The sequence below is a fragment of the Phodopus roborovskii genome, unplaced genomic scaffold, assembly GCF_943737965.1.
Source record: "Phodopus roborovskii unplaced genomic scaffold, PHOROB, whole genome shotgun sequence".
Taxonomy (NCBI): Eukaryota; Metazoa; Chordata; class Mammalia; order Rodentia; family Cricetidae; genus Phodopus; species Phodopus roborovskii.
In genome coordinates, this window is record NW_026126646.1 from 7,001,686 (window position 1) to 7,029,222 (window position 27,537).

The 27,537-nt window shown below is 45.8% G+C and overlaps 1 protein-coding gene across 1 annotated transcript; it reads left to right on the forward strand.

Moving 5' to 3' along the window:
- Nucleotides 1–2,762: 2,762 nt before the first annotated feature.
- Slc35e2b (solute carrier family 35 member E2B) lies at nucleotides 2,763–27,368 on the forward strand. The gene is made up of 9 exons (XM_051173825.1): nucleotides 2,763–2,846; nucleotides 14,607–15,084; nucleotides 15,266–15,401; nucleotides 16,161–16,288; nucleotides 18,837–18,957; nucleotides 21,803–21,856; nucleotides 22,325–22,397; nucleotides 24,111–24,256; nucleotides 27,090–27,368. The coding sequence occupies exons 2-9, from the start codon at nucleotides 14,766–14,768 to the stop codon at nucleotides 27,325–27,327; spliced, it is 1,215 nt and encodes a 404-aa protein (XP_051029782.1). The 5' UTR covers nucleotides 2,763–2,846; nucleotides 14,607–14,765; the 3' UTR covers nucleotides 27,328–27,368.
- The last annotated feature ends 169 nt before the right edge of the window (nucleotides 27,369–27,537 follow it).

Genomic DNA, 27,537 nt, shown 5'->3' on the forward strand with positions numbered 1-27,537 from the left:
GCTGGAATTCTGCTCTCCTCATCTTACATCTTTAATCTCCTCCCTACTACTTCCAGAATCCTCCTTGTCTCCTAGTCCCTATCTTGCTTTCCTATTGGCCAACAGTGCTTTATTCGTTAACCAAGAGAAACATATTTACAGAATGACATCTCCCATCACTCCCTGGCATCTACCATTTTTTTTTAAAGAGACAAGTTTTTGCTATGTAGTCATGGCTGGTGTTGAACTGGAGATCCTTCTATCTCAGTCTCCTGAGTGATAGGATTGGAATTACAAGTGTGTGCCACCTCAGCCACTACACATTTTGGCCTTTTCCTTTTTTTTTTTTAAAGACAGAATATTTATATATAGTCCCAGATGCCCTGGAACTTACTCTGTCCGTGAGTGTGTGGTAGGTAGCAACCAGAGAAGACTGCTTGGATATGGGTTTAAGCCAAGAGAAAGTCTTTATTAGCCGGCCAGCAACCTCATTGGGTGTTCTGGATCCCAGTGTTGTTAACAAGAACCGTCGGCCAGAAATGTAACTACAAAAGCCCAAAGCAAAGTTAGTGCATTTAGGGACTCTCCCGTTACTATGGACTGTGATGGGTTAGGTTTTTGTTTTTGTAGGTGGTGCTGTCTATGTGCTGAGATTTATGTACTGAATGGTACTTCTGTAAGGAAAAAAAAGGCCATCCAAAGAAACACACCCTGGCCCTGCAAGTAGAGCCAAAGAAACACATTTGGCCCTGGAATCAGAGTCAGTGAAAGAAACATGTCCTGGCCCTGAAATTGGAGCCAAAAAACTAAAAAAGGCCAGTGAGAGAAACAAACTTTGGTCCTGAAATCAGAGCCAAATCTGTTTGACCCTGACCAACGAAGCAGAAAACCAATTAATCCCTGAGCAGGGAAAGCAAACCAATCCCTGAGCAGAAAACCAACCAGTCCCTGAGCTAACCAATCTGAGCTCAAGGGACTGAAATCTGACCAATCTCCACGTGGAAATCTTCTCCCTGGAAAAAAAATGACACTGCTAAGAAGCATTATATAAACTCCGTTCAGCTTGCTGCTGTCTTCTTCAACCCTGGCAGAGGGAGCCACTCTTCGGGATTCTTCTCTCCCAATAAATCTCTTGGACAAGGTTTGGGAGAGCAGATTTTGCCTGGGGAAACTTTTCCCTCCAAACTAGCAACTTAGCCCGGGATGCACTCCCTCAAACCCCCCAACCCCTGCCGCCGTGGTATTCATTGGCTCCCTATTGCTAAAAGACTTTTCTATGAGAGCTGCAACACTTAGTATTCCTTGGCTCCTGACTGCCTGGACCTCAGGTCTATTTAAGTCTGGGGCCCTGTTACAAATGCAGGGATTGAAGGTGCACACCTCCATGCCGAGCCCTTAGCCGTCTTGTAGAGATCAGGTTATTCCTGTTACTCTGTGTCTTACTATTGCTGGAAGAAAGGCCATGATCAAAGAGTTATCAGAGGAAGCATTTCATTAGGGGCTTACTTATGCCAGCTTGTGGTACACAACTGAAATGAAACAGTGTCCTCCCCCGAAAAATGCTGGAGATAATGTGTTCCGAGCTAACAATTATCCAGCCAAGATTTAATTCTTCCCGTGAAAATGAAGAGGCATGTCTTCTCATCCATCCGTAAGCCAGTTTGCTTTCATCTTTAGTAAGAACTGGTTTTTGTTTGTTGCTACTACTGGGTCTCACTTCATAGCCCTGGTTGTCCTGGAACTCACTAAGTAGGTCAGCCTGGCCTCTGCCTCCCAAAAAAAAGAATGGTTTCCAAGATAAATTTAAGGTTGATCATCAGTAAAGGGTTTTCCAGTGGAAAAGGTTTAACTCACTCTGGATGAGATCTGAAGGAGGGCCTTCAAACCTTACTGGCTTTCAAACAACCAAGAAAAAGCAACTGAAGGTTTGATAAAGGTACAGTTTTACGGGCAGATCTTCCGCCACCGGGAAAGCTCGGGCAGCAAGCATCCTGCGGTCTGAAGGCGGCTCCTCCGGGGCTCTCGTACTGGTCCCGCCGCAATGCTCGTGACTCGGCATCATCCGAGACTCAGGAGAGTGCGGTGCGGGGGTTGTTCAGTAAACGCTTTTGTCTCCGCTAAATTTGACTCTCTAGTCAGATTTTAGGCTCCTTAGATGCCAAAATCCAGGTCTGACTGACAGGCCGGTACCTTCGCAGCCTTAGCGAGTCGACCCCTCCCGTGTCGGTCTCGGTGGAACGTTCCGGGATGTACCAAAAGCTGGGGGAGGGGGAGATCCGTTCATTCGTTCCGCATCACCGGTCTGGAGTGGCGGAACGTTCGGTGCCCACGGGAGGCCACAAGGTGGTGCTGCAGTTTAGCAGCAACGCGCCTCCGCCCCGCGGTTTGCGGCCGGGGTAGCACGGAAGGTGCCCGGGGCGCCGGCTGGGGCTGGCGCTGGCGCTGGCCGCGGTGCGGCGGTCTGGAAGGTGCCAGTGTGTGCCTGCAGGGGGCGCTGCTCAGCGGCGCGGCGCGTCCTCACGCACGCGCCGGAATTACGGCGGCACCCGCTTCCGCCGCGTCACATCCGGCTCCCTCCCACCCGCTGTGCGTCCCTCAGCTAAAGCTGTGTGCCCTGCGGGCGGGCCGCCAGGGGGTGTGTGGCCCTCGCGGGTGGCTCCGGGCCGGCTCGCCGCAGTGTGGAGCCGGCTGCATCGTCCGCGGGAGTGGGCGGAAGGCACGGAATAAACTGAGTACTCCCGGTGCTTCCCTGAGAACCGGGGACCGCGATCCCCCACCCCCGCCCTGGAGTCAGCCCGGCTCAAGTTAGGGACCGTGGGCACCGGGCGCCCAGGTGGCGGGCGGACCTCGCAGGGCTGGACGCACAGGTAGGGTGGAGGCGGGTGGGCACCGGCGGGACAGCGGGCGGGCATGTGACGGCGCCAGGCGTGGGGAAGGAGGCGCCGCCCCCGTGGCAAGTGCGGGCGGGCGGGCGGGCACCCTGTCATCGCCCGGCGTCCACTGACTCGAAGCATGTTATTTGGTGCTGTGGAATGGGCGACCCGGCCTGGCCCCAAGCTACAACTCTATTTTAGCGAGCTGGCGGCTTTTTCTCAACTGGTACTTTCCCCAGCATGAAAACGAGACAGTTGAACCCTTGAAAAACAAAAAGCAAAGCAAGGTTTAGCTGTGGATTCCTTGTTCAGTGGGTTTGGTTGTTGTTGTTGACTACCGCACCCCCCCCCCATGGGATAAACGTAATCTACCAAAAATAAACTTGGAAATATTTCGTTGTTGTTGCTGCTTTCTTTTGAGACAAGGTCTTATAGAGTAGCCCAGGCTGGACTTGAACTTGTGACCCTCCTGCTTCAGACTCCTGGAATTACGGGACTACTATCATCACTGCTACAAAGCACATTGGAAAGGAGAATGAAAGAATTTTAAGTAGCACATAATAATAATAATAGTTAATAATAATAACAAATAAGACTCGTTAAGTGAAGAGTTAGGGGAAGGGAGGCTTTTAAAGTGATTCTTTCCCAGTGTAGATAAATTAGGAGATGGAAATACAGAGAACAGCATAAAGGACCTTTCTGCCACATGGAGCTCTTGTGTTGGGTAATGTGGATGCCTTTATTCTGAGCATGATATAGATTTGGTATGTTTTCTCTAAACCACCACCAACTAATCCAGATGTCCTGGCCAGGTATTTGAGAACATCCTCAGTCCTCTGTTTCAGAACAGACATTCCGTTCCGTTCCATCCAGTCCTATTCTCCCCTTTTTTTGTCCCTCCAGATTGTGCTGGGCTAGCCTTCTGCCAGTGAGCTAAGTCCTCCACTCAGGACAGACTTTAAATTTGTGTGTGAGTACACACACACACACACACACACACACACACACACACACACACGCCATGGCATATATGTGAAGGTGGATTGACAGAAAGTCCCTTAATCCCCTGAGCCATAACTTCAGCCCAAGAACAGACATTCTTAACCTGGGATCCATGGGACTAGAATTTGGAAAAAACCACACGTTGAATGGAGTGAAAATGACATGTGAGCCAGGCATGGTGGTGTGTGCCTGTGATGCCAGCATTCTGGAGGCTGATACAGGAGAACTGACACATTCAAGGCCAGCCTGTGCTACCACTCAAGATCCTGTCTCAAAAAAAAAAAAAAAAAAAAAAAAAAAAAAAGAAAAGAAAAGGTAATATCACTATATAATCTCAGGTAAGGGACTGTTGGTTCTTGGAGATTTGGCTTCATGTCTTTGCTGCTGGTCTAGAGACTGTGTGGCTTGTTTTCCTTTTAGCTCTGTATACACGTTCTTGACAACCTGGAGTAGAAGCTCACAAGCCAGATCCTGCCAGCAAGGGAGTCTTTTCCTTTGTTTGTATGTTTTGATTTTTTGAGACAGGGTTTCTCTATGTAGCCGTGGCTGTCCTGAAACTCACTCTGGTTGGCTTCAAACTCATAGATCCTCCTGTCTCTGCCTCCTCAGTGCTGGTATGAAAGGTGTGTGCCACCACTCTCTGTCTAGCAAGAGAGTCTTCATAAGCCAGTGGAAGGGAAGTTGTAGCTTAGGTTTTTTTTAATCTGTTCTCCTGTGTGTACTTTATAGTGTGAGAGGGACATGGTGATTCCGTGATAGGGTAGGATGGTTCTTGCTCTACATACCACAAGATAAATAGATAAATAGAGCAGTGCTAACTGGCTTCCAGGCCCTGTGTAGGACAGATCAGCTGCCAGATCTCTGCTGACCTTGAGCTTTTGCAGACCAAGACTTTTTTTTTTTTTTTATTTCAGAGACAGGCTTTCTCTGTATTGCTTTGGAGCCTATCCTGGAACTAGCTCTGTAGACTCAGAGAGATCCACCTGCCTCTGCCTCCTGAGTGCTGGGATTAAAGGCGTGTGCCATCAACGTCCCACTCCACACCAAGACTTTCTTATCTCTAATTGATGTGGGTTGTGGGCTGGGCAAACAGAACTGACTCTACCAAGGCTAGAGCTGTGTAGCCCTTGATTCATATGTAGAACCAGACTCAGCCGCCTACTGTCTTTTCTGTTTCTTCAGGAGCTTGTCCATGTGGTATTATAATAGCCAACAAATAATCTTAAAATTTTATTTTATATGTATGAATATTTGCTTCCTGTGTTTTTGTCTCTGAACCTGTTGCCCTCTGAGACAAGAAAAGGGCATTGGACCCCCTGAAACGAGTTACAAATGGTTATATGTCACAATGTGGGTGCTGGGAACCAAACCTGGGTCCTCTAGAAGATCAGCCAGTGCTCTTAACCCCTGAGCCATCTCTCCAGCTGCAGATGATCCTCTGATTGGGTCTTTTTTATCATCAGGGATCTAGAAGATCAGCCAGTGCTCTTAACCCCCGAGCCATCTCTCCAGCTGCAGATGATCCTCTGATTGGGTCTTTTTTATCATCAGGGATTTAGAAGATCAGCCAGTGCTCTTAATCCCTGAGCCATCTCTCCAGCTGCAGATGATCCTCTGATTGGGTCTTTTTTATCATCAGGGAGCCTATAGCCAACTTTGTCCTAGTGACATGCCTGCCACTTGTTCTGTCTCTGTTCTCTTTGGGTTGGTAACTGCCTTTAGTGCTTTTGCAGGGTGAAGGGACGAATAGTTGATCATTGAGCACTGCATGGGAGCGGTGAGCTGTGCAGTTAACTAGAATGCTGCCTGTACCTGATAACTGGCTTCCATTACCCATAGTAGCTACTTACTGCTCAATCTGGGATTTCTGACCCTTGACTCTGCAAGACAAACAGGGCTGAACTTTGAGTAGTGTTGTTCAGAGCCATTTCAGCCCTCAACTGCCACATAGGTAACTACACAGAAGTTTCTTCTCTTATTATGATCATGTGGTCATTATTATTTTTTTAAACGTGTATAGGTGAATTGCCTGTATGTATGTCTGTGCACAACTGCCTGAGTGCCTGGAACCCACAGGGGCCAGAAGAGGGTATTGAATCCCCTAGAACTGGAATTACAGATGGCCATGAGCTGCTGTGTGGTTGCTAGGAATTGAACCTGGGTCTTCTGGAAGAACAGCCATATTCTTACCTGCTGAGCAATCTCTTTGGCCCTGATTATTTCTTTTTTTAATGGTATTGAGATTTGAATGCTATGCTATTTGTATGCTAAACAAGTACTCTATCACTAAACTATACCTTAATCTTTTTTTTTTTTTTTTTTTTAACCTTTTATTTTGAGACACAAGTTGCCTAATGCTTAAACTTTCTTTGTAGCCCAGGCAGACCTTGAATGTGTGATTCTCCAGGATAGCTGGGATTATAGGCCTTTGACCAAGCCTGGCCCTTCTGGAACTTTTATTCTTATTGCTTCATATTCTGGTACTGTCTCCTTAGTCCTTTAATCTGATGTGTCTGCACTGCATTCTAGGTGGTTAACATAGCTTCCCCCCAACTAGAATAACTTTTTATGGGTGTGCTTCTTTTTTTAATAAATTACTTTTTTGAGACAGGGTTTTCCCTACTAGCTTAGAACTCATTATGTAGAACAGGCTGGCCTTGAATTTACAGAACTCTATCTCCATCTACCTTCCAAGTGATGGGATTAAAGGTGTGTTGTAGTCTGGCTTTTCTCTGTCCCACCTGCTGCCTCCCAAATAACCACATGGTGACTTATTATTAATTATTTAAACTCAGCCAATAGCTTAGGCTTATTTCTAACTAGCTCTCATAATTTAAATCAACATATTTCTGTTTGTGTGTTGCCACGTGACTCATGGCTTGTTACCTGTCCTCCTGCACATCCTACTTCCTCTTCATCTGGCTGGCAAACTTTGCCTTCTTCCCAGTGTTCTCTGTGCTCCAGAAATCCTGCCTAGCTAATGGCCGTTTAGCTTTTTATTAAACCAATAAACCAGTGACATATCTTCACATAGTATTAGGGGATATTCTACAAGTGTGTAACCACTATGGCTAGAAACTTTTTCTCCTCCTCCTCCTCATTATTATTATTATTATTATTAATATTATTATTGAGGGGTGCCGTGTGTTCAGAGAGGGTTTCTGTGTGTAACAGCTCTGGCAATACTGGAACTAGCTTTGTAGACCAGGCTGGCCTCGAACTCGGCAGAGATCCACCTGCTTCTGCCTCCTGAGTGCTGGGATTAAAGGCCTGTGCCATCACTGCCTGGCTATTTTTATTATTTTTTTTAAGTTATGTGTAGGTATGTATCTTATTAATTACTTTTCTATTGCTGTAATGATACACATGGCCAAGGGAACCAGTAAAAATAAAAGCATTTTATTGTCTTGCTTACAGTTTTGGAGGGTGAGTTTGTGACCACAGTGGGGAGCATGGCAGGCAGGCATGGTGCTGGGTTGCTAAGAGCCCACCCGCTGAGATAACAACCATGAGGCAGAGGGAGGGGATGCATGCTCTCACTGGAGTGGTGTGGGCTTTGAACCCTCAAACCCACCTCCAGTGACATACTTCTCCTATAGGCCACACCTCCTGATCCTACCAAACAATCCCACCAGCTGGGGGCCAAGCATTCACGTGTTTGAGTTTGTAGAAACTGTTCTTATTCAGACTGCCACATTCTACTCCCTGGCCCAAGAGGTTTGTGGCCATGTCACAATGCGAAGTGCATTCAGACCAATTCCAAAAGTCCCCATAGTCTTAAGATTTAAAAAGTTCAAAATATTGGCTGGGTGGTGGTATATGTCTTTAATCTCAGCACTTAGGAGGCAGAGGTAGATTGGTCTCTGTGAGTTTCAGGCCAGCCTAGTCTATACATTGAGATCCAGGGCACATAAAATTCGTGTGTCAAAAAATCAAAAGTAAAATATTCCAGAATCTCCTTTGAGACTCAAAGCAATCCTCCTTCCCCCCCCCCCCATCCCTCTTTTGTTGTGATGTTGTTATTTTTCTGACAGCCCTGGCTGTCCTGGAACTTGCTTTGTAGACCAGGTTGGCCTCAAACTCACAAAATACACCTACAAAACATCTCTTTAACTGTAATCCCCTGTAAGGTGAAAAATCAAATTACATGCTTCTGACATAGAATGGCACAGAATACACATTACCATTCCAAAAGGGAGGGAAGGGGGTCAGTGGAAATACTGGACCAAAACAAAAACTGGCATGGAGGCTCTGAATCCTGTTGGTCAGTGTCTGATGTCAAAAGGTTTAGATGGCTCTTAGGCCACCTCCTTCCTTCCTTTGTTGACTACAACAGTGTTTGTGTGTATGTGCGCATGTGAACACAGCTGCGCTCTGAGGCTAGAGACTGCAGATGCCCTGGACCTGGAGTTAGAGGTGATCGAAGCTGTTCCGTGTGGGTGCTGGGAACTGAAATCTTTTTAAAAGTCCTGTTGAAAAGCAGCAAGCATCCTTAACATCTGAGCCATTTCTCCATCCCAACTTTGCCTGCATACATACGTGTGTGACTCACACGTGTGCCTGGAGCCCATGGAGTTCAAAGAAGAATCCCTGGAACTGAAGTAGGGATAATTGTGAGCCACCGTGTGAGCGCTCAGCTCTGGTCCTCTTTGAGAGCAAGCACCCTTCAACCAGGAAGCCCTGTCTTCAGCCCTGGCCTTGATTTCTTGATCATGCTTCGGCCTACTATTATTGCGTGTTTATGACACCATGTCCCCTCTAGCTCTTTTGTTTTTCAATTTTCAATTTTATTTAAATATTATTTATTAAACCCTGTTTTGAAAAAAAAATTAATTGTTATGTGTGTATGCATGCTATCATGGCATGTATGGAGGTCACGGACAATTTACAAGAGTTGATCCTCTCTGCCATGTGGATTCCTGAGATTGAACTCAGGTTATTATGCTTGGGAGCAAGCCCCTTTACATGCTAAGCTGCCTTACCATCCCTCTTGATCTTTTGAGATAGGGCCTGGCCTTGTAGCTTCAACTGGCCTGGGCTCCTCCTGCCTCAGCTTCTGTGAGATTTGAAATTACAGGTGTGTATCAACATACCTGGCTCCTATAACTTTACTTGGGTTTTATTAATTTGTTTTGTTGTTTGGGTTTGGTTTTTGTTTAACCCATCATTTGTTTTTGTTGTTGTTTAATTTAAAACATTTTAGGCATGCTACCTGTAGTGCCTTTAATCCCAGCATTTGAGAATCAGAGACAGGTAGCTCTCTGTTTAAGACTAGCATGGAACCAGGCATTGGTGGCACACGCCTTTAATCCCAGCACGGGGGAGGGTGGGGAGGCAGAGGCAGGCAAATCTCTGTGAGTTCGAGGGCAGCGCAGTCTACAGAGCAAGTTTCAGGACAGGCTCCAAAACTACAGAGAACCCCTGTCTTGAAAATCCAAAAGAAGAAAAAAAAAGTAGCAACAGATATATGTAACATTATTAAATTGTTTGATACTCACAATATCCAGAAGAAACTGGCTGGGGATGGTGAGGCAGTCAGCTAGAGTTCCCAGTTGAGGTTTCTCTCCATGGATGAGCTTTCTCTGGCTGAACTTCTGGCTTCTCTTTCTGCTGGAGTCCAGCTCTGGATGTGTGGATCCCAGAGAGTCCAGAGAGGAAGCACATCCCCTGCAGAGATGCAGGTCCCAGCATGGAGTAGGAGGAGTAGGGGAGGGAAGTGAGCCAGGCCATGATGGTCAGGAGAATCTTGCAGCCTGGCTGAGTAGCAGTCAGAATGCTTCTTTATTTATGTAGAATTTAGTAAGCAGGGATACATTCATGTTGTTCCAAAACATAGATCATAATCATTTTTGTTTTGGGTATGTGTTTCACTTCCTACTGCTCTTTTAGTCATCATTAATAAACTATGACAGAACAGAGTTAACATTTCCAATCATTTCCCCTCAAGTTTTGATAAACAGTTACCTTTCATAACCATTTTTACTTATCAACCCTGTAACCCAATTTTTAAGAATCTAGAGGCATATAACAGCCTGTTCTCAAGCTAATAGCTTTTGTGGCTACAAGGACATTAGACAAAAAAGAAAAAAAACAAAAAACTAACAACAGCAACAAAAAATACCCACTTCACACCATCAGGGCATACTGCCATGTCCCAAGCATTGTATTATTAACTCTTAATGGTCAGAGTGCCTAGGAAAAATCCTCAGGCCAAAGCTGCTGCTGCAGTTATTCAAACTCTGGCATGATACAATATTTATATTTTGTGTCTTTATAGAATACTTTTATCATCTTTTTACATCATACTTTTCCCATCAGTATAAGTCTCTGTGTAGGACAGATAACTTCAGTTAATCTAACTTTGTTGCTGTATATGCCACATAATTGCCTAAGTGCATAATGGGAAGAGGCTTGCAATCTGAGCTGTGGCCAACTTCTCTAGTCCGCTGAATCTTGTTGACCCTTTTAACTTTATTTTGTTTTCATTATCTTGTTCCAAAGTACAGGGACATACATGTTTCAAGAATGTCTCATCGCCTCACCGAGACCCCTGCTTCTTTATGTGTGTCACAGTCAGCAAGGCTTAAGGAAGACCTTCAAGTAGATAAGGATGTCTCCCTAAATCAGGGGAACAGTGTGCTCAGGACTGTCCTGGGGAAGCTTAGAGATAGCATTCCTGGGGAAGGCAGAAATGATTCATAGGAAGTTTTCCATCTACCCAACATCCCCACATTGCACAAATATTAAGCTCTCCCAAGTATGCCACAGGTGGCGTGGCATGGCAGCCATCATCTGGGTCCGCTTTGCTGGGTCTTAGCCAAGTAACGGTGCTGGTGCTGGCCTTACGACTTCTGCTATTCTCATCATAGGAGAAACAGTAATGACATCTGTTAGAAGTGGTTTACCTTTTAACTCTTTTATAAGGACACAGTGTTTTTGCTTTTAGTCTGTTTTACTGTTTTCTCCCCTGCCTGTTGCGATGAGATGGCAGAAGGACATGTTGAGATCATCCTGCTTGGGTCTGAAATGTGGGGAACACCACTGCTACCAGAACCAGCTTATCATTGAACTGAAACAACACATGTCAGTTTATCAGTATAGTGTGTGTTACACCTGTTCACATAGGGAAACAACTGTTGACTAATGTATCAGTGTTCTGCTACTGTTAATAGACACCATGACCATAGCAACTCTTAGAAAACATTTAACTGGGGCTTGCTTACAGTTACACAAGTTTATTCCTTTACCTTCATGGTTGGGAGCTGGCAGCGTGCAGGCAGACACAGAGCAGAGAAGTAGCTTAGAGTTCTACATCCAGATCCACAGGCAGCAGGAAGAGGGATACTGTGCCTGGATTGGGCTTTGGAATGTCAAAGCTCGCCTCCGGTGACACATTTTCCCCAGCAAGGACACACCTCCTAATGCTTTTCAAATATTCCCATTCCCTGATGACTAAGCATTCAGATTTATGAGCCTGTGGGAGCCATTCTTATTCAAACCAACACAACTAATTAAGCTGAGTTCAGCTTCTGTCCTTTGGGATGACACTTTGTCTCAATCAATATCTGGCTGCTTAACTTTGACATTTGGTCTTGCTATGATCCAGGAATTTCATGTTTGCTTTTGGAATGAGAAAACTATGTGAGCAAACAATTTGACAGGATGCAAACCATGGTGGAGCTGAGGGAAATGAGCAATCTGTCTCCAGACCCTCTAGTCCAAGGGGGTCTTCCTGCCTGTCCTGCCCCTCTATGTCCTGGACTCCCGTAGTTACATCATGTAGGTCCCTAGCAGAACCCCAGATCAGCCTTGTTGCCCCTTACTTCTTACTAAGCCTGTGGCAGGGCCTCAGGCCCCACTTTATAGCCAAGACCTCTCTCATGGCTGCCTTTGACTGGCACCAGCTGTCCCAGATGAAGCTCTCAGACAGCCACTTACTTACTATTTAAGTATTTGTTTTTTTTTTTTTTTTTTTTATGTACATTGGTGTTTTGCCACATAACTTGAGTTACAGACAGTTGTGAGCTGCCATGTGGGTGCTGGGAATTGAACTCGGGTGCTCTGGAAGAGCAGTCAGTGCTCTTAACCACTAAGCCACCTCCAGTCCCCCAACCACTTACTTACTCACCTGTGTTATGGAGTTTATATCTATTGGGAAAGACTAAAGACTCAGTCCGAATTCAAATTCAAATTAACTGAATTTATTCTGCTAGCAGTATGACAAGTTAAATTAGAGGTATGTGGCCCCAGAAGAGAGTTGGAAGAAGGGTATTTAAAGGTGGGCATCATGATTCTCTCATTCTCTGAGGAATTTGCAGTTGTGCAAGGAAATTAAATAAACAACTGTCTCATTCAGGTCCACGGTGATAAATAGGCTTTCAAAAGCTAAGCATAAGGCACAGGTCAGACCTGTATTTTAGTGGCACCCTCTTCATCTTCTGCATGCCCAGCTGCCCAGGTCTCAGTCTGTGTGGGTTCTGTTCAAACTAGGACACTCACCCTCAAACTCAGTTTGATCCCTTAGGTCTACGTAGTAGAAGATGAAAACCAACTCCCTTGACTTCCACAGACATGCTATACATATCTGAACCTTACACACAAAACTATGTAAACAATTATAATTTTAAAAATTAGAAAGTAGCTGTCTGGTGAAGCTCATGGGTTTTTGTTGGCTCCTGCTAGCCTCTCCAGTGCTGGGATTACAGACTTGCACCACCATTCCTACTTACACTGACTCTTGAAAGGTCATGTCTAAACAGCTATGTTTTGCATTTGCACTGTCAGATAGTTCTCTGATCAATGGAGTGAGCAAAGTCCATCCATGTCTCTGTGGAGGCGGCTCCTCTCGGTGGCTCCTTGCTTGACTGCCCTTGAGTCATCAAAGGGAATGAAACATGATCTGAAGCTTGGACTTTCTTTGAGGTTCTCTTTGCTGAGGATATTGGGCCCCTTCTTTCCATCTGCTGCTTACAGATCCTGCGTCTTCATTTGAATCTAGTTGGTGGTAGGAGTTTCTACTGCTTGGTACAGTCAAGAAATGCTTACATGGGGAAGGTTAGTCTCTATTCCTATGACTTGCCTGTTTTCAGGAGTCAGTTCTCTGTTCCACTGTGGGAATACCAGGATTGGTGGTTAAGAACACTCTTGCAAAGGTCCTGAGTTTGGTTCCCATCACCCACATGGTGGCTCACAGCCCTCTGTAACTTCAGTTCTAGGTGATCACACACTCTCCTGACCTCTGCAGGCATCAGGTCCACACATGGTGCACAAACGTGCAGGCAAACAAAGCACTTTTTTGTTTTGTTGGTTTTTCGGGACAGGATTTCTCTGTGTAGCTTTGGAGCCTGTCCTGGAACTAGTCCTGTAGACCAGGCTGGCCTTGAACTCACAGAGACCTTCCTGCCTTTGCCTCCCGAGTGCTGGGACTAAAGGCGTGCCCCGCCAGTGCCTGGCTTATAAAGCACTCTTACACATAAAAAGAAGAGGAAGGGTAGGGAAGAGATGCCTTTCTAAAAAGTGGTTGTCAGCTGCCGTGTGGGCACTAGGAATTAGACTAGGTTCTGTGGGAGAGGAGCCAGTGCTCCAAACCATAGAAGCAGAAGCCAGGAAGTCCAAGCGACAGCCTTTTCAAACTTATTTGGTGGTGGTGTTTTGGTTGTTGTTCTTCATTTTTATTGTTTGTTTGAGTGCTGAGGTTCAAACCTTAGGCCTTGGGCCTGGTACGCAAACACTCTGCCAAAGACCTACATACCCTGTCTGGATGTAAAGGAAGTGATCTTGGTCCTCATGAAATTGAGAAGGTCAAACAGGATGGTTTGGCTCTGCCTGAGGCTTTAAGAGCAGTAGACAGACATCTCATTGTAGACATTGTAGCACAGGTCTGGTCATCCTCAGGCCAAGCTTTAAACTGATGCCATCACAGCAGTGTTTGCCTGGAAAGTAGAAGAAATTGGTCCCGGGCCCATGGCAAACCGTAAGCCAGGATATCAGGTGGAGGTGGGGTATGACATGCCCATCCATCCACCAAGAAGAAAATGGGCCTGGGTAGCCACGATCTATGGCTGATGAACCACCAGAGACTGTAAAGGATGTGAGAGAGGAATTGAAAGGACGGATGAGAACAGGCCAATTTGAAATAGAAACAAATAGGTCTCTGATGAATTAAGAACTCGGTGTGGTGAATCAGCCCTCCAGTTAGGAACAGATGGAAGGTCTGGATAAAGTACCAGGGTACTGTGGGAGGTGTGGAGAAGAAGCAGCCAGGCATGAAAAGTTGAGGAGGAACAGTGAGCACCTTCCATTCTCAGGTGTCTCCTGGCCTCTGAAGGTGCAAACAATGTCATTAAAGGCCCGGGAGCAGAGGCAGCTCCAGGCCTGGGCTGAGCTGAGCCAGTCATGAAGAACCAGAGTGGGAAGAGGAAGAGGGCTGCCTGAGCTTGGTACCTTCCTTCTGAGTTCAGTGGGGTCCCCAGGGCCTGGCAACTATAATCCCTTCTGTGTCAAGGTAGAAAGGAGAATCTTTGGAAGGCATGGTAGGAAATAGAGGCAGGGGGACCCGTGGGAGCTTGTGAACAGCTAGCTCACATAGTGGATAGCAAACCAGGTGGAAGTCAGGACCAAGCTTGTCCTCTGACCTCCACATACGTGTCTTCACTTAACACACTCAGGTGTACACCTGCATCGTACACAGAAGATTACAAAAGAATATGAGATGTTCAGAATTAGTAATGTGGCTTCTTTTCTTAATTTTAGCCTTTGCTCCCTCACTTTGTTGGAGACAGGCATGTTGGGACCCACATTCATGCAGACCGGGACTCCTGCCTCCTCTACCACCGGTGTCCCCTTGCCTGGGCCGTCACTTTGATCCATGTGGTCCGTCCCCGAGATTTACCCCTCAAAAGTGTCCTCAGCATGTCATCAGCAAAAGCCCAAGCACCGGAGGAGACGGTGCCTGCCTGCCAGGAAGAACTGAAAGGGAAAGCACTTTTCACCTGGGGCCCCCTTTTTGGTCACCGCAGTGAGAAGATCGTCTTTACCAAAGGTGACGGCAGCCCAGAGGAGAGCCTGCTCACCGTCACCATCACTGAGACTACTGTCATTGAGTCGGACTTGGGTGTGTGGAGCTCAAGGGCTCTCATCTACCTCACGCTGTGGTTCTTCTTCAGCTTCTGTACACTGTTCCTCAACAAGTACATCCTGTCCCTGTTAGAGGGAGAGCCCAGCATGTTAGGTAATGTCACCTTATACAGTGTGCACTCCTATAGCCCCAGTTCTCAGTGGTCAGCGACCACCAGGAGGGAGGGAAATGGCTAAAGGGACTTACCCAGATGTGTCTGGAATGAAGGGTGGTGTTTGATGCTCACGTGTGGGAAAGGAATGTTCTTAGAGCAGCCTCATGCCTCCCTTCCCAGGTGCTGTGCAGATGCTGTCAACAACATTAATTGGATGTGTTAAAATATTTGTTCCTTGCTGTTTATATCAACACAAAACCCGGCTCTCTTACCCACCCAATTTCATCATGACTATGCTCTTTGTGGGCCTCATGAGGTAAAAATGTGATTATTGTCTTAATTATTATTATTATTTTAGATATAAAATACCCTTTTAATCCAGGTGTGGTGGTGAATGCCTTCAGTCCCAGCACTCAGGAGGCAGAAGCAGATAGGTCTGTGTGAGTTTGAGACTAGCTTGGTCTACAAAGAGAGCTCCAGGACAGCCAGAGATACAGAGAAACCCTGTCTTGAAAAACAAAAACCCAAACCAAAAAAGCCTCTTTAGTCTTTAAGTGTGGAAACCCTATTGGGGACGTGGGCAATTAATGCTTCAGTGTGTTAGGGCACAGGATGCAGGCATAGAGGGGCCATCCAGTTGTGGGACATCCAGCAGTTAGGCTCCAGTTCTGTGGCCTTTAATCTCTCAGATTCTTTTATAAGGCAGCCATAAAAAGTAATTCAGCTGGGTGTAGCACACACCTTTGATCCTAGCACCTGGGAGACAGAGGCAGGTGGATCTCTGTGAATTTGAAGCCAGTCTGGTCTGGTCTGCATAGTGAGTTCTATGACAGCCAGAGCTACATAGTGAGATCCTGTCTGCAAAAACAAACAAACAAACAAACAAACAAACAAAAACTCAAAAAACATAATTCAGTAGTGGTTGGAAGGTGTTTGCCATCCTTGAGTCCAATGGCGTTACCTGTTGGGAAGAGGGACCAGATGTGCCCACTGGTCATGACTAAGCACTTGGAGTCTGTGTTTCATGAGCAGACAGGTCAGGTCCCTTCTCACATTGCTCTTTTCTTGTTTTGAGGTTTGCAACGGTGGTTTTGGGGCTGGTCAGCCTGAAAAATGTGGCCGTTTCCTTTGCTGAGACTGTGAAGAGCTCGGCTCCCATTTTCACTGTGATCATGTCTCGGATGATTCTGGGCGAGTACACAGGTAGGGGACTCTCCGGGTTCTGCCCGTTTGCCTGGGCCGGGCCTCAGCATCCTCCTTTTCCACCTGTAGCGTCACCTGCTGCCCATTATGTGCTGGGTCTTGATGGGCAGTGAGCAGTGTCAGACCTGCAACCAGCCAGTGCTGGGCCACTTGCTTTTGCTTCTTGAAAGTTTTCTTGGCAGTCACATGTAGTCTCCTGCAGTCCTTTGATCACATGCTTCATCGAGCTTGTGATACGCTGGGGCTTGTTCTTGTGGGAGAATGAGGGGGTCAGAGGAGGATGGTACGCACCTCTTGGTACGTACCAGGTGGGTGGGGAGTTGAGTGGACCCTGGAAAATGAACATCAGGCATGCAACTCCAAGGGCTGATCCTTGATTCAGAGATAATGAAGCAAAGCCCATATTCAGTGGTAAGGGCTCCCTCTTTAGGGACAGTCAAGTGACTTCCTCAGGCTGCTTTGTGACTCTTTCTTGAGTTTTTTGAGACAGGGTTTCTCTGTGTAACAGCCCTGGCTGTCCTCGAATTCCCTCTGTAGACCAGGCTGGCCTCAAACTCAGAGATTCACCTTCCTCTGCCTCCCAAGTGCTGGAATGAATCAAAGGTGTGCGCCACCACTGCCCGGCTTGCTTTGTGGCAACTGTTTCTCCATCCTCCTTAGGAAGTCAGATTTACTTTTAATAATGCATAACCGTTTCTGCTTATCTCCTTAGCAGGTGAGACCCATACCCTATGAACTTTTCTTTTTAAATTTTATGAGCATTTTCTTTACATGTATGTGCGTGCACTACTTGCATGTCTGGTGCCTGGTACCCAAGAGCTTTCTGAAGTTGGACGTACATATGGTTGTGAGCTACCATGTGGGTGCAAGGAATCAAACTCAGGTCCTCTGCAAGAGCAACCAATGCTCTGACCCCCAAGTTCTCTCTCCAGTGCCTCTCTCCTACCAGCCTTTTAAAAATCAGCATGTTTGGGCTAGAAAGATGGCTCATTGGTTAAGAGCACTTGCTGCTCTTCTAGAGGACCTGAGTTTTGTTCTCAGGATCCATATCGAGGCTCACAACTGCCTGCAACTCCAACTCCAGGAATCCAACTCTCTCTTCTGACTGTTGCACACCTGCACACAAGTGGCATACATGCACATAGAAGATACATACGCATATCTATCAGTAAAAATATATATATATATGTACATACATACATACATACATACATACATACATACATACATAACACAATCAGTAGCCTGGTTATGTATCACTATCTCCCCAAGAGGCATTTGATCATTGTGTGGTTGCTGAGAATCTTAGTGGCCTGGGATGAAAGTCAGACCCAGGAATAGTCTGAAAAATATGCCGGACTTAGAGCTGGGATCCTGACTCTTGTGAAACCTGTGTTGGACAGAGGTGTTAGCTATGCCATAGTTGCCCAGAAGCAAAGTCAGGTAAAGTGGCAGATATCTAGTTCTCTCTGGAATTTTATACATGTTGTGCACCATTTAAATGAAAATTACCCAAGAGACAGAGGATAAGACCAACCATAGCAAGCCAAGAAAGAGCTTGTCTGGTAAGATTTTCTCAAGATGGACCTAAGTATCCTTTCCTGAGCTTGGTCTTCTGGGCTCAGGGATCATTCAGTTTCTTGATTATTTCCTAGAGTTCAAGTCCTTGCACTGAGCCTTACCAGTCTGTCATGGCATGAGAAATTCAGCTGAACTGATCATAGGACCATGACTGTTACTTTTGATGAACATAAAGGGCACATGTCTTTGTTTTCTTTGACTAATGAACTAAGTCCTCTGTATAAAATTTAAAAGGTTCTGGATAGTACCTGCTATCATTTCCAAAAATTAATAATAGGTGGGAAATGTGATTTACATTACAGCAACAGATTGTTTTAAGTTTTTTTTTTTTTTTTTTTTTTTTTTTTTTGTGTGTGTGTGTGTGTGTGTGTGTGTGTGTGTGTGTGTGTGTGTGTGTGTGTCTGCAGAGGCCAAAGGAAATTATCAGATTCCCTGTTACTTAGTCACAGGCAGTGATCAGCTCAAAATAAGTTCTAAGAACTAAACTGGGGTCCTCCAGAAGATCGATCAGCAAGTATTCTCCAATGCTGAGCCATGGCTCCAGCCCCGGAATGGGTGTTTTAATCTATTGTATAGTGGTGTTTTGTTTTGTTTTGTGATAGAGTTTCTTTGTGTAGACCTGGCTGTCCTGGAATTCGATCTATAGATCAGACTCGCCTCAAACTCATATCTGCCTGCCTCTGCCTCTCAAATGCTGAGATCAAAGGTGTGTGCCACCACACCTGGCTTGTTTGTTTGTGTGGTTGGTTGGTTGGTTTTTGGTGGTGGTTGTTTTCCAAAAGAAATAAACTGGAGGAGCCAGCAGTGGATAAAGGAGCCTGTTGCTGACGGTGACAAACTGAGTTCAATGCCTAGGACCTAATGGTAGAAGGAGGGAACTGACTCCTTCAGGTTATCCTCTGACCTGCACATGTGTGCCGGCCTGTGTGCACCCACACTTACGCACACTCCTGTTTTGTTTTGCCAGGGCTGTTGGTCAACCTGTCCCTTATCCCAGTCATGGGAGGACTAGCATTGTGCACTGCCACTGAGATAAGCTTCAACATCCTGGGGGTTTCAGCTGCATTATCCACTAACATTATGGATTGGTGAGTTAAGATCACAAGGGGAAATGATGAAGGAGGGCTTGCTTAAGAAGTGCTTGTTTTGCTTCATCAGAGTCCACGGGTTTTCAACTCCCAAGCTATCAGCCTCACTTCTATGACTCCAAGCCAGCCTCCCCTGTCCTGCCTTTTCTCAAAAAATACAAGCAGGAATTTGATGATGTGTAGTCCTGATTCTTAACATACTGCCTAGAGGGATGTGGTTACAGAGTCAGGGTAATTGTGATAATCAGTATGGCAGCACACAGCCTGTAACCTCAGCAGAAGCAGGGGAATTGCTGTGAGCTACAGGCCACTCAGGGATATAGAGTGATGTCTTAAATAACAACATCAAACCACAGTGAGGTCTTTTTACCTTCACATATGTACCATGGCATTCATGCGAACACTCACATACGTGTGTGCCCTGCTCCCCCACTTCTTCTGTGTGTGTGTGTGTATGTGTGTTAAACTGTAGGATAACCTGGTAATTAATATGCTAATTCTAAGAAGAATGTTGTTGTCTGATGAAAAATACAAGCTTAATCATGTCACATGGTCAAGCTAAATAAAACCAAGGAAGGAGCCAAAGACCATCGATAAAGCGATCTATCAGCCAGGCTACTGGGTCGTTTTTTATCTCTTCCAGGCTGAGGAACTATCTGTATCCTGGTGTCTCTCAGGCAAATGCTGGTCATTTGGCAAAGACCTTGGGGAAAAATGTTGGATTGGACATTGTTAGTCACACTGTCTGCTGAGGGACAGATGTTGTATTCCAGTCCTTTTTCTTTTTATTGTTGTTTTTTCCCTCACTATATAATCTAGGGTATCCTTGAACTTGTAATCCTCCTGCCTCAACCTCCTGAGTGTTGAGATGACAGTTTTTAGCCACTGTATGTGGCTAGTCACTGCATCTAATAGGTAATTTCCATCTATGCTGTCACTGAAGAACACCCCAAAAAAACTATTCTTTCAGAACTACTAATCACATTAAAGTATTAACTATTTTCGTTTTTGAGACAGGGCCTCTTTATGTAGCCCTGACTGTCCTGAAACTCATTATGTAGGCTGGGCTGGCCTTGAACTCACAGAGATTCACCTGCTTCTATCTCCTTAAGTGCTGGAATTGAAGGCATGTGCTACCATGTCTAGCTTTTTTAGAGAGAGAGTAAACAGCTACTATAAGTATCTATAAGTTTGTTATTACTGTTACTGCTGAAGAAAACAGCTGGCCTTACAATTAGGAATGTTGCATGTAAGTGAATGCACCACTACTACCTGTTGAGGCTCACCTTTTAAAAGGAACTGTAGGGAATGTGCACGGGGGTGCTCTTAGTGGCTGCAGCTGAGGACGAATCCCATCAGGACCCTAAGGGCAGGCCAGTACAGATGCCTGAACATTAACAGTTCTATTGGGTCAGGTTTTGGTCTCTGAGGTCATTTTTGAAGCCAGAATTGTTTTATTTTCCCACTGGCTATTTGTATGTTCTCCCTAGGTTGTCTCTCTTCATAAGTTCTGGCTTTAAAATCTGATTTTTTTCCACACTAGGGTTTTTGCATGCATGAATAGTTTTATTCATCCATACACATGTCATGGGAGCCTTCATTTGCCTGGACCCTAAGGCTACTGAATTTGTGGGAACTTTATCCCCATTGAGTTATTTATTTTGGTTTTGTTTGTTTGCTTATTTGGGTTAGTTTAGATTTTTTTTTTTTTTTTTTTTTTTTTTTTTTTTTTTTTTTGAGACAGGGTCTCTACTTAGTTCTGGTTATCCTTGAACTGACAGAGGCCCGCCTGTCTCTACTTCCTGGGTGCTGGGATCGAAGGTATATGCCACAACTCCTGGTTTAGATTTAATTTTCTGTTTGCTTTTTGCATTTGTTTTTTTGAGACAGGTTTCTCTATTTAGACCCAATTGCCCAGGAACTCAGACTGGCCTTGAACTCAGATCTGCCTGCCTCTTCCTCCCAAGTACTGGAATTAAAGGAATGTGCCACCACCACCCAGCTAGATTTATCTTTATTATATATGTATGAGTGTTTTTGCCTGCATGTATGTATTTGTGTCATGTATACCTGAGACCTTCAGAGGCACCAGCACCCTCTATATTTATCTTTATTATAGATGTTTAAGTGTTGCCTGCATGTGTGTATATGTGTCATGTATACCTGAAACCCTTCATTATACATGTATGTTACCTTTATATGTGTGTATGTGTATCACATGTGCCTGAGACCTTCAGAGGCACCACCACTTTAGATGCATCTTTATTATATATGTATGAGTATTTTGCCTGCATGTGCATATGTGTGGCATGTGTACCTGAGACCTTCAGAGGCCATGGAGGTCAGAAGAGTATGGTGCATTCCCTGGCCCTTGAGTTATGGAAGTTTGTGAGCCACCATGTCAGTTCTATGAACCAAACCTGTATCCTCTTTGTAAGAACAAGTGTTCCTAATCACTGAGCCATCTCTCCAGCCTTTTTTGGGGGGTTTTGAGACAGGCTTCCATATAGCCCAGGCTGTCTTTGAACTCATGTATCTGAAGATGACTTTTGACTCCTAATCTTCCGGCCTCTACTTCTGTGTTGGGTTGTTCAAAGCATGCAGAGCCAAACCATCGTGGCCCTGTGGTGTTTGAGATGGCAGGCCATTGAGCCTCTGTTTACCTGTCTGTAGGGACAGTAGGCACAGTTGTTCTTCTCCGTGAGATGAAGACTGGACACAGCTGGCACAGGGCTGGCCTCAGGCGTGTCAGTGCCTGAGGCCGTTCACCTTTGCAGCCACCATCATCATTACCTCATTCACTCACTAACTGACTTAAATGTTTAACGTCTTCTCTTTGTTCTAGTTTGCAGAATGTTTTTTCGAAAAAGCTTCTCAGTGGGGACAAGTACAGGTTCTCGTGAGTATCTCAAGGAAGAGGGTTTATGGTTTCTACTTTTGGCAGTAATGGTGGGGGGGGGGTGGGGTGAGTAGGTAGGGGTAAGACAACATCTCCGTGATCCTGGCTGTCCTAGCACTCTCTGTGTAGACCAGGCAAAGATCCTCCTTCCTGTCTCACAAGGGCTGGGGTCAAAGGTATACAACTACCATCCAGCATTGACTATCATTTCATGAGGCCCAGCAGAACTTTGGTCATTTTACAGCTCCGAATGAGCCCTGAGAGCTGAACTCACTTGGTTTGAGTGGCTTCGTTTCCCAGCTTACTTCTCAGACTACGAAACAGCCAGCTGAGGTCATGGGGACCCGTTCATCCTTGTCATTGTGGGAGACACATTTCTAAGTTGCTGATTCTTTAGAGTTTTCTTTGCTGAAAATGTGTGGGTGGAAGGCTGGACTTGGGGAGATGACATATTTCCTGTCACTTCAGGGCCCCGGAGCTACAATTCTATACCAGTGCTGCTGCCGTAGCCTTGCTGATCCCAGCATGGACCTTCTTCATGGTGGGTTTGCAGCTGGGACCCACACTGGGGCTTCTCTTCCCTTTGACTGTCAGGAGAGGAAGGGTGGGTGGCTACATTTTAGTTTTGTGTTAGGGCTTTTATGCTTGCTTAATTTATCTTTTATTATGGAGATGGCATTTGCCCGCTATAGAATGTTCAATACAGTTTTTAGCTGTTGTTATGAGACAGGGTCTCATTAAATAGCCCTGACTGGCCTGAAACTTGCTATGTAGCCCAGGTTAGCCTCACACTTACATAGATATGCCTGCCTCAGCTTCTTTTTTCCAAGAATTGCTTTGGAGCCTGTCTTGGAACTTGCTCTGTAGACCAGGCTGGCCTGGAACTCACAGAGATCCACCTGCTTCTGCCTCCCAAGTGCTGGGATTAGAGGTGTACGTCACCAATGCCCAGCTACTGCCTCAGCTTCTTGAGTGCTAGTATTAAAGAAATGCGTCCCCACACCCAACTAAGTCAACAGTTTTATATTTCAAACCAAACTGAGAGGCTCTCCCACCTTTAGCCCCTTTCTCTAAGTTGCCAAGTAGTGAGCTTGTGGGTACAGATATACTCCTAACACATTTCCTGGAATCCCTCAGCTTAAGGAAGTGTGTATCTGTGCAAACCTTTTCCCTTAAAACATGTCACACTGGGAAGTCTATAGTGATCATGCTGTGGGTCATAGCTTTACCGTGCCCCACAGTTCCACACATGGTAATGAAATCAACACTCTTTGCAAATAGAGATATGTCTTTGTAATATAGTCTTGGAACTGGAATGGTCTGCTGAGACAGTTTATGTTTCCACTAACAGTACATACATAGGAGTTCCAGTTTCTTTCCCAGTTCCTCCCATGTCCCCCCTCCTATCCCATTACCCCCCCCCACACACACACACACACACACACGCTCCACAGGGAGATGATGCCTTCAGGAGAGTTCCGGTTTCTTATGATCCTTTCCAATGAGGGCTTTTGTCTCTTCCTTCCTTCCTTCCTTCTTTCCTTCCTTCCTTCCTTCCTTCCTTCCTTCCTTCCTTCCTTTCTTTCTTTAAGGATCTCTGACTTTGTAGCTCAGGCTGGCCTAGAACTCACAATGCAGCCCACCCTGACTTTGAACTGCTGGCGGCCACAGTCCTCTTGCCTCAGTTTTCCAAGTGTTAGAATTGCAGACCTGAAGCCACCTCCACCTCCCCTTGCTTTCCACCTTATCTGCAAGCCAAGTTAGCTGTCTTGCAAGTTCCTGAGAATTCGCTTGTCTCTGCCTCCCATCTTATAATAGGAACACTGGGGTTACAGACATGTACTACCATGTTTAGCTGTACATGTATGTTCTGGGGATCTGAACTTGAGTTTTTATGTTGTGTTCCAAGTGCTTTACTTACTGAGGCATTTCCCCAATCCCACCCTACCCCCAACCACTTTGAGATAAGGTCTCAAGTAACCCAGGTTGGCCTGGGTTTGCTGTTTATCTCATGTCCAGCTCCTCCTGTTTCTACCTCCTAAATGCTGGGATTATAGGCATATAGCACTGCCTAGCCTGTGCTGGCTTGATAAATGTGGTACAGCATTGTCTAGCAAAGAGGCGTTCAGAGCTCTAAATGTTACTGCTTCTCAGTTACTGGGCCCCAGTGATTCATATCTTCTCAGCAGCGATGACAGGCCAGACACAGCAGGGAGACAGAAGCCAGAAGAATGTCCTTTTCCTTTGGCCATAGGATGTCCCTGTGATTGGCAGGAGTGGGAAGAGCTTCAGCTACAGCCAGGACATTGTGCTGCTGCTGCTGACAGATGGCGCCTTGTTTCACCTTCAGAGTGTCACTGCATATGCCCTCATGGGAAAGATCTCTCCTGTGACTTTCAGGTGAGTGGAGCATTTTTCCAGGAGATACGGAACAGGTTTAAGGTTCTCTTCCATAGTGATAGTTGGTGTCACATTATGGTTCCTTTGGTATTTGGTACTGTCACTCTATGACAGATTTTTCAGGGAACTTTTTCCTAGAAATCTTTGTTGCAGAAATTTTTCTGAGATCATTTGGTAATTTTTCTATAAAGAACAGAGTTGTCTAGATAACGGGATGTTCTGTTTGTGGTGTCCCAGACAGGGGCTGGTGCCCACGTGTTGTTGCTGAGCCCTAAATGTGGGAGTGCTGTGGCAAAGGAGTTCTTTCTCTGGTTAATTGTAATCGGTTTACTCCCCCCCCCCCCACACCTGATTATCAGTGTAGACCAGGCTGGCCTTGAACTCAGAGATCCTCCTTCCTCCTGCCTCTGCCTCCCAAGTGCTGGCATTAAAGGCCTGAGATTTGTTTTATTTTTGTTGTGAAAGTAACAAATAAGTACATGACCCTTAGTATCGGAGGGAAACTGGTTCTACAACCACTCACTAATACCAAAATTCATAGATTATTTTTTCTTTTTGAGATGGTCTTATATAGAGCCCAGGCTGGCCTGGAATTCACTATATAGCCAAGGAAACCTTGACCTCCTTATCCTCCTGCCTCTACCTTCCAAATGCTGGGATCATACCCATGTACTACCATACCTGATTCAAAATCCACGGGTCTTAAATTCCTTATGTAAAATGGCAAGGCATTTGCATAGAAACTACATTCATTTTCTAAGTCATCTTTGAACCACTTAGGACTAACAAAACGACGTGTGTTATATAAATAAGTATCGTACCATACTTTTAGGGAGTAATAACAGAGGAGAGAAGTCGTACACATTCAATATAGGCTCAACTTCTTCCCAAATATTTCTGTCTATGGTTGATTTACTCCAGGTGTGCCTGACCCATAGAGCCAATTGTTCTCATCATAGAAAGTTTGAAAGTGTAAAAATTAAGTTATTCATAATCCTCACCCAACAGGCATTCTCCTGGGTCCTAATGTGTGTGGGGGTCGATTTCACTTAACAAACTATAGCATCTTAGAGTTGTTTTTTCCATCAGTTCTGTAAAGATTCGTGGCAATACACATGATGTTTGCCTTATTCTATTAATAGAGAGCAAGCTGAAGTATTTAGGGGCAAATGTCACAGTGTTGCTGGCAATGGTGATATAGTGCTCAGAAGCCTGCGGCAAGAGCAGGAGCCATGGTGAGAACTGTCCCTCCCCACACCTCCAAAACACACACACCACAGCATCTCCACTTGACTTTAAAATATTTCAGTCCACAAGCTGGAAATTGGCTCAGTAGTTAAGAGTGCTTACTGGCTCTTAAAGAGGACCAGGGTTCAGTTCAGAGCACCTACATGGCAGTTCACAACCTTGTGTAACTCTAGTTCCAGGGGATCCAACACCTCTTCTGACCTATGTGGGCACTGCACATACATGATACATATACGTATACTCAGATACATACACACTGAGTAAAATAAACATTTTAGTTCAAATAAATAATGAGAGAGGCATCGTAGCACACTTACATAATTCCAGCATTCAGGAGGCTAATGCAGGAGGAACACTGCAGGCTCAAGGCCAGCCTAGGGTATCTCAGAACACTACGACAAGGGGCTGGAGAGATGGCTTAGAGGGTAAGAACACTGGGCACTGTTTCTCTTGAAGAAGACCTGGATTTGATTCCCAGCACCCACATGGTGATTCACAGTCATCCATAACTCCATTTCCAGGGGAGCTAATGCCCTCTTCTGTCTTCTGTGTGCATCAAGCATGCATGTGGTACATATACAGACATGCAGGCAAAACACTCACACAGAAAGTGAATAATAATGTTTTTAAAAAGGGAAAAACAACTAAGGCCAAACTGGGTATGATAGCGCACACTTATAATCTCAGTACTTAGGAGGCAGTGGTTGGATTGGTAGTTCAAAACCAGCCTCATCTATTCAGAGAGTTAGATGTTGGCCTTGGCTAGGAAGCAAGTAAAGAAGGAAGGAAAGGAGGGAGGGAGGGAAGAAAACTTACTCAAAATGTGACAAAATGCCACTCATCAAGTCCAGGTGGTAGGATATTCACAGTGTTTCTCTACTTTTCTGCTTGAGGTTTTTCTTTAAAGTTTATTTGTGTAATATGTATGGGCGTTTGGTCTGCATGTCTGTGTGTACATCATTTGCATGCTTAGAGCCAGAAGAGGGGCATTGGATTCCCTAGGATTGGAGTTAGAGACAGTTGTGAGCCACCAGCTGGGTGCTGGAAACCAAACCCAGGATCTCTGGAAGAGAAGCCACTGCTCTTACTATTGAATCATTTCTTTAGCCCCCGCTTTGAGATTTTTTTTTTTTCACTAAAAAGAATAAACCTGAGAAATAAAATAACCAAGTTGCAGGCAAACCCCCTAAGCCTCCTAACCCCTCTGTGCTAGACACCTCATCCATGTGCCCATGGGGCCCAGACCCTGGAGGGACAGCACAGCAGCAGGACACTGGTTAGTCACTGCCAAAAGCAGGCTGCACTCTGTGTGGGTGTGAACCAGAGCTGCGCTCTGTGTGGGTGTGAACCAGAGCTGTACTCTGGGTGTGAACCAAAGCTGTACTGTGTGGGTGTGAACCCCAGCTGTACTCTGTGTAGGTGTGACCCAGAGCTGTACTGTGTGGGTGTGACCCAGGGCTGCACTCTGTGGGTGTGACCCAGAGCTGTACTCTGTGTTGGTGTGAACTCTCTGTGGGTGTGATCCAGGGCTGTACTCTGTGGGTGTGACCCAGGGCTGACTGTATGCTCTGCTCTGTTGCTGTAGTGTCGCCAGCACTGTGAAGCATGCCTTGTCTGTCTGGCTCAGCATCATCGTCTTTGGCAACAAAATCACCAGCCTGTCTGCCATCGGCACCGTCCTTGTCACAGTGGGTGTCTTACTCTACAACAAGGCCAGGCAGTATCAGCAAGAGACCATGCAGAGTCTGGCCACAGCCACTACCCGGGGCCTAGAGGATGACACAGAGCCACTGGTCCCCCAGGAATCTAGACAGCACCACTGAGCTCCTTGCGATACTGTGTCCCCTGGGAACCAGGCCAGACTGTCCTCCTGTACTGTGTGGTAGAATGGAGAAGCAGACTGTGCGGGCTCTTGCTCCTCACTGGATATCACATGGGGAATTTTCGGATTGGCTTCTGCCTGACAAAACCCTGCAGGAGGAAGCAAATGGCCTGCAGCTACCCTGGCACACTGCGCAGGCTGCAATTGGGCC

Bases quoted from the DNA above. Each gene is read 5' to 3' on its own strand.
- Slc35e2b (XM_051173825.1), top strand. From the start codon at position 14,766: ATGTCATCAGCAAAAGCCCAAGCACCGGAGGAGACGGTGCCTGCCTGC. The intron at 21,857-22,324 runs GTGAGTATCTCA...CTGTCACTTCAG, and splicing joins GGGGACAAGTACAGGTTCTC to GGCCCCGGAGCTACAATTCT. The intron at 24,257-27,089 runs GTGAGTGGAGCA...CTGTTGCTGTAG, and splicing joins ATCTCTCCTGTGACTTTCAG to TGTCGCCAGCACTGTGAAGC.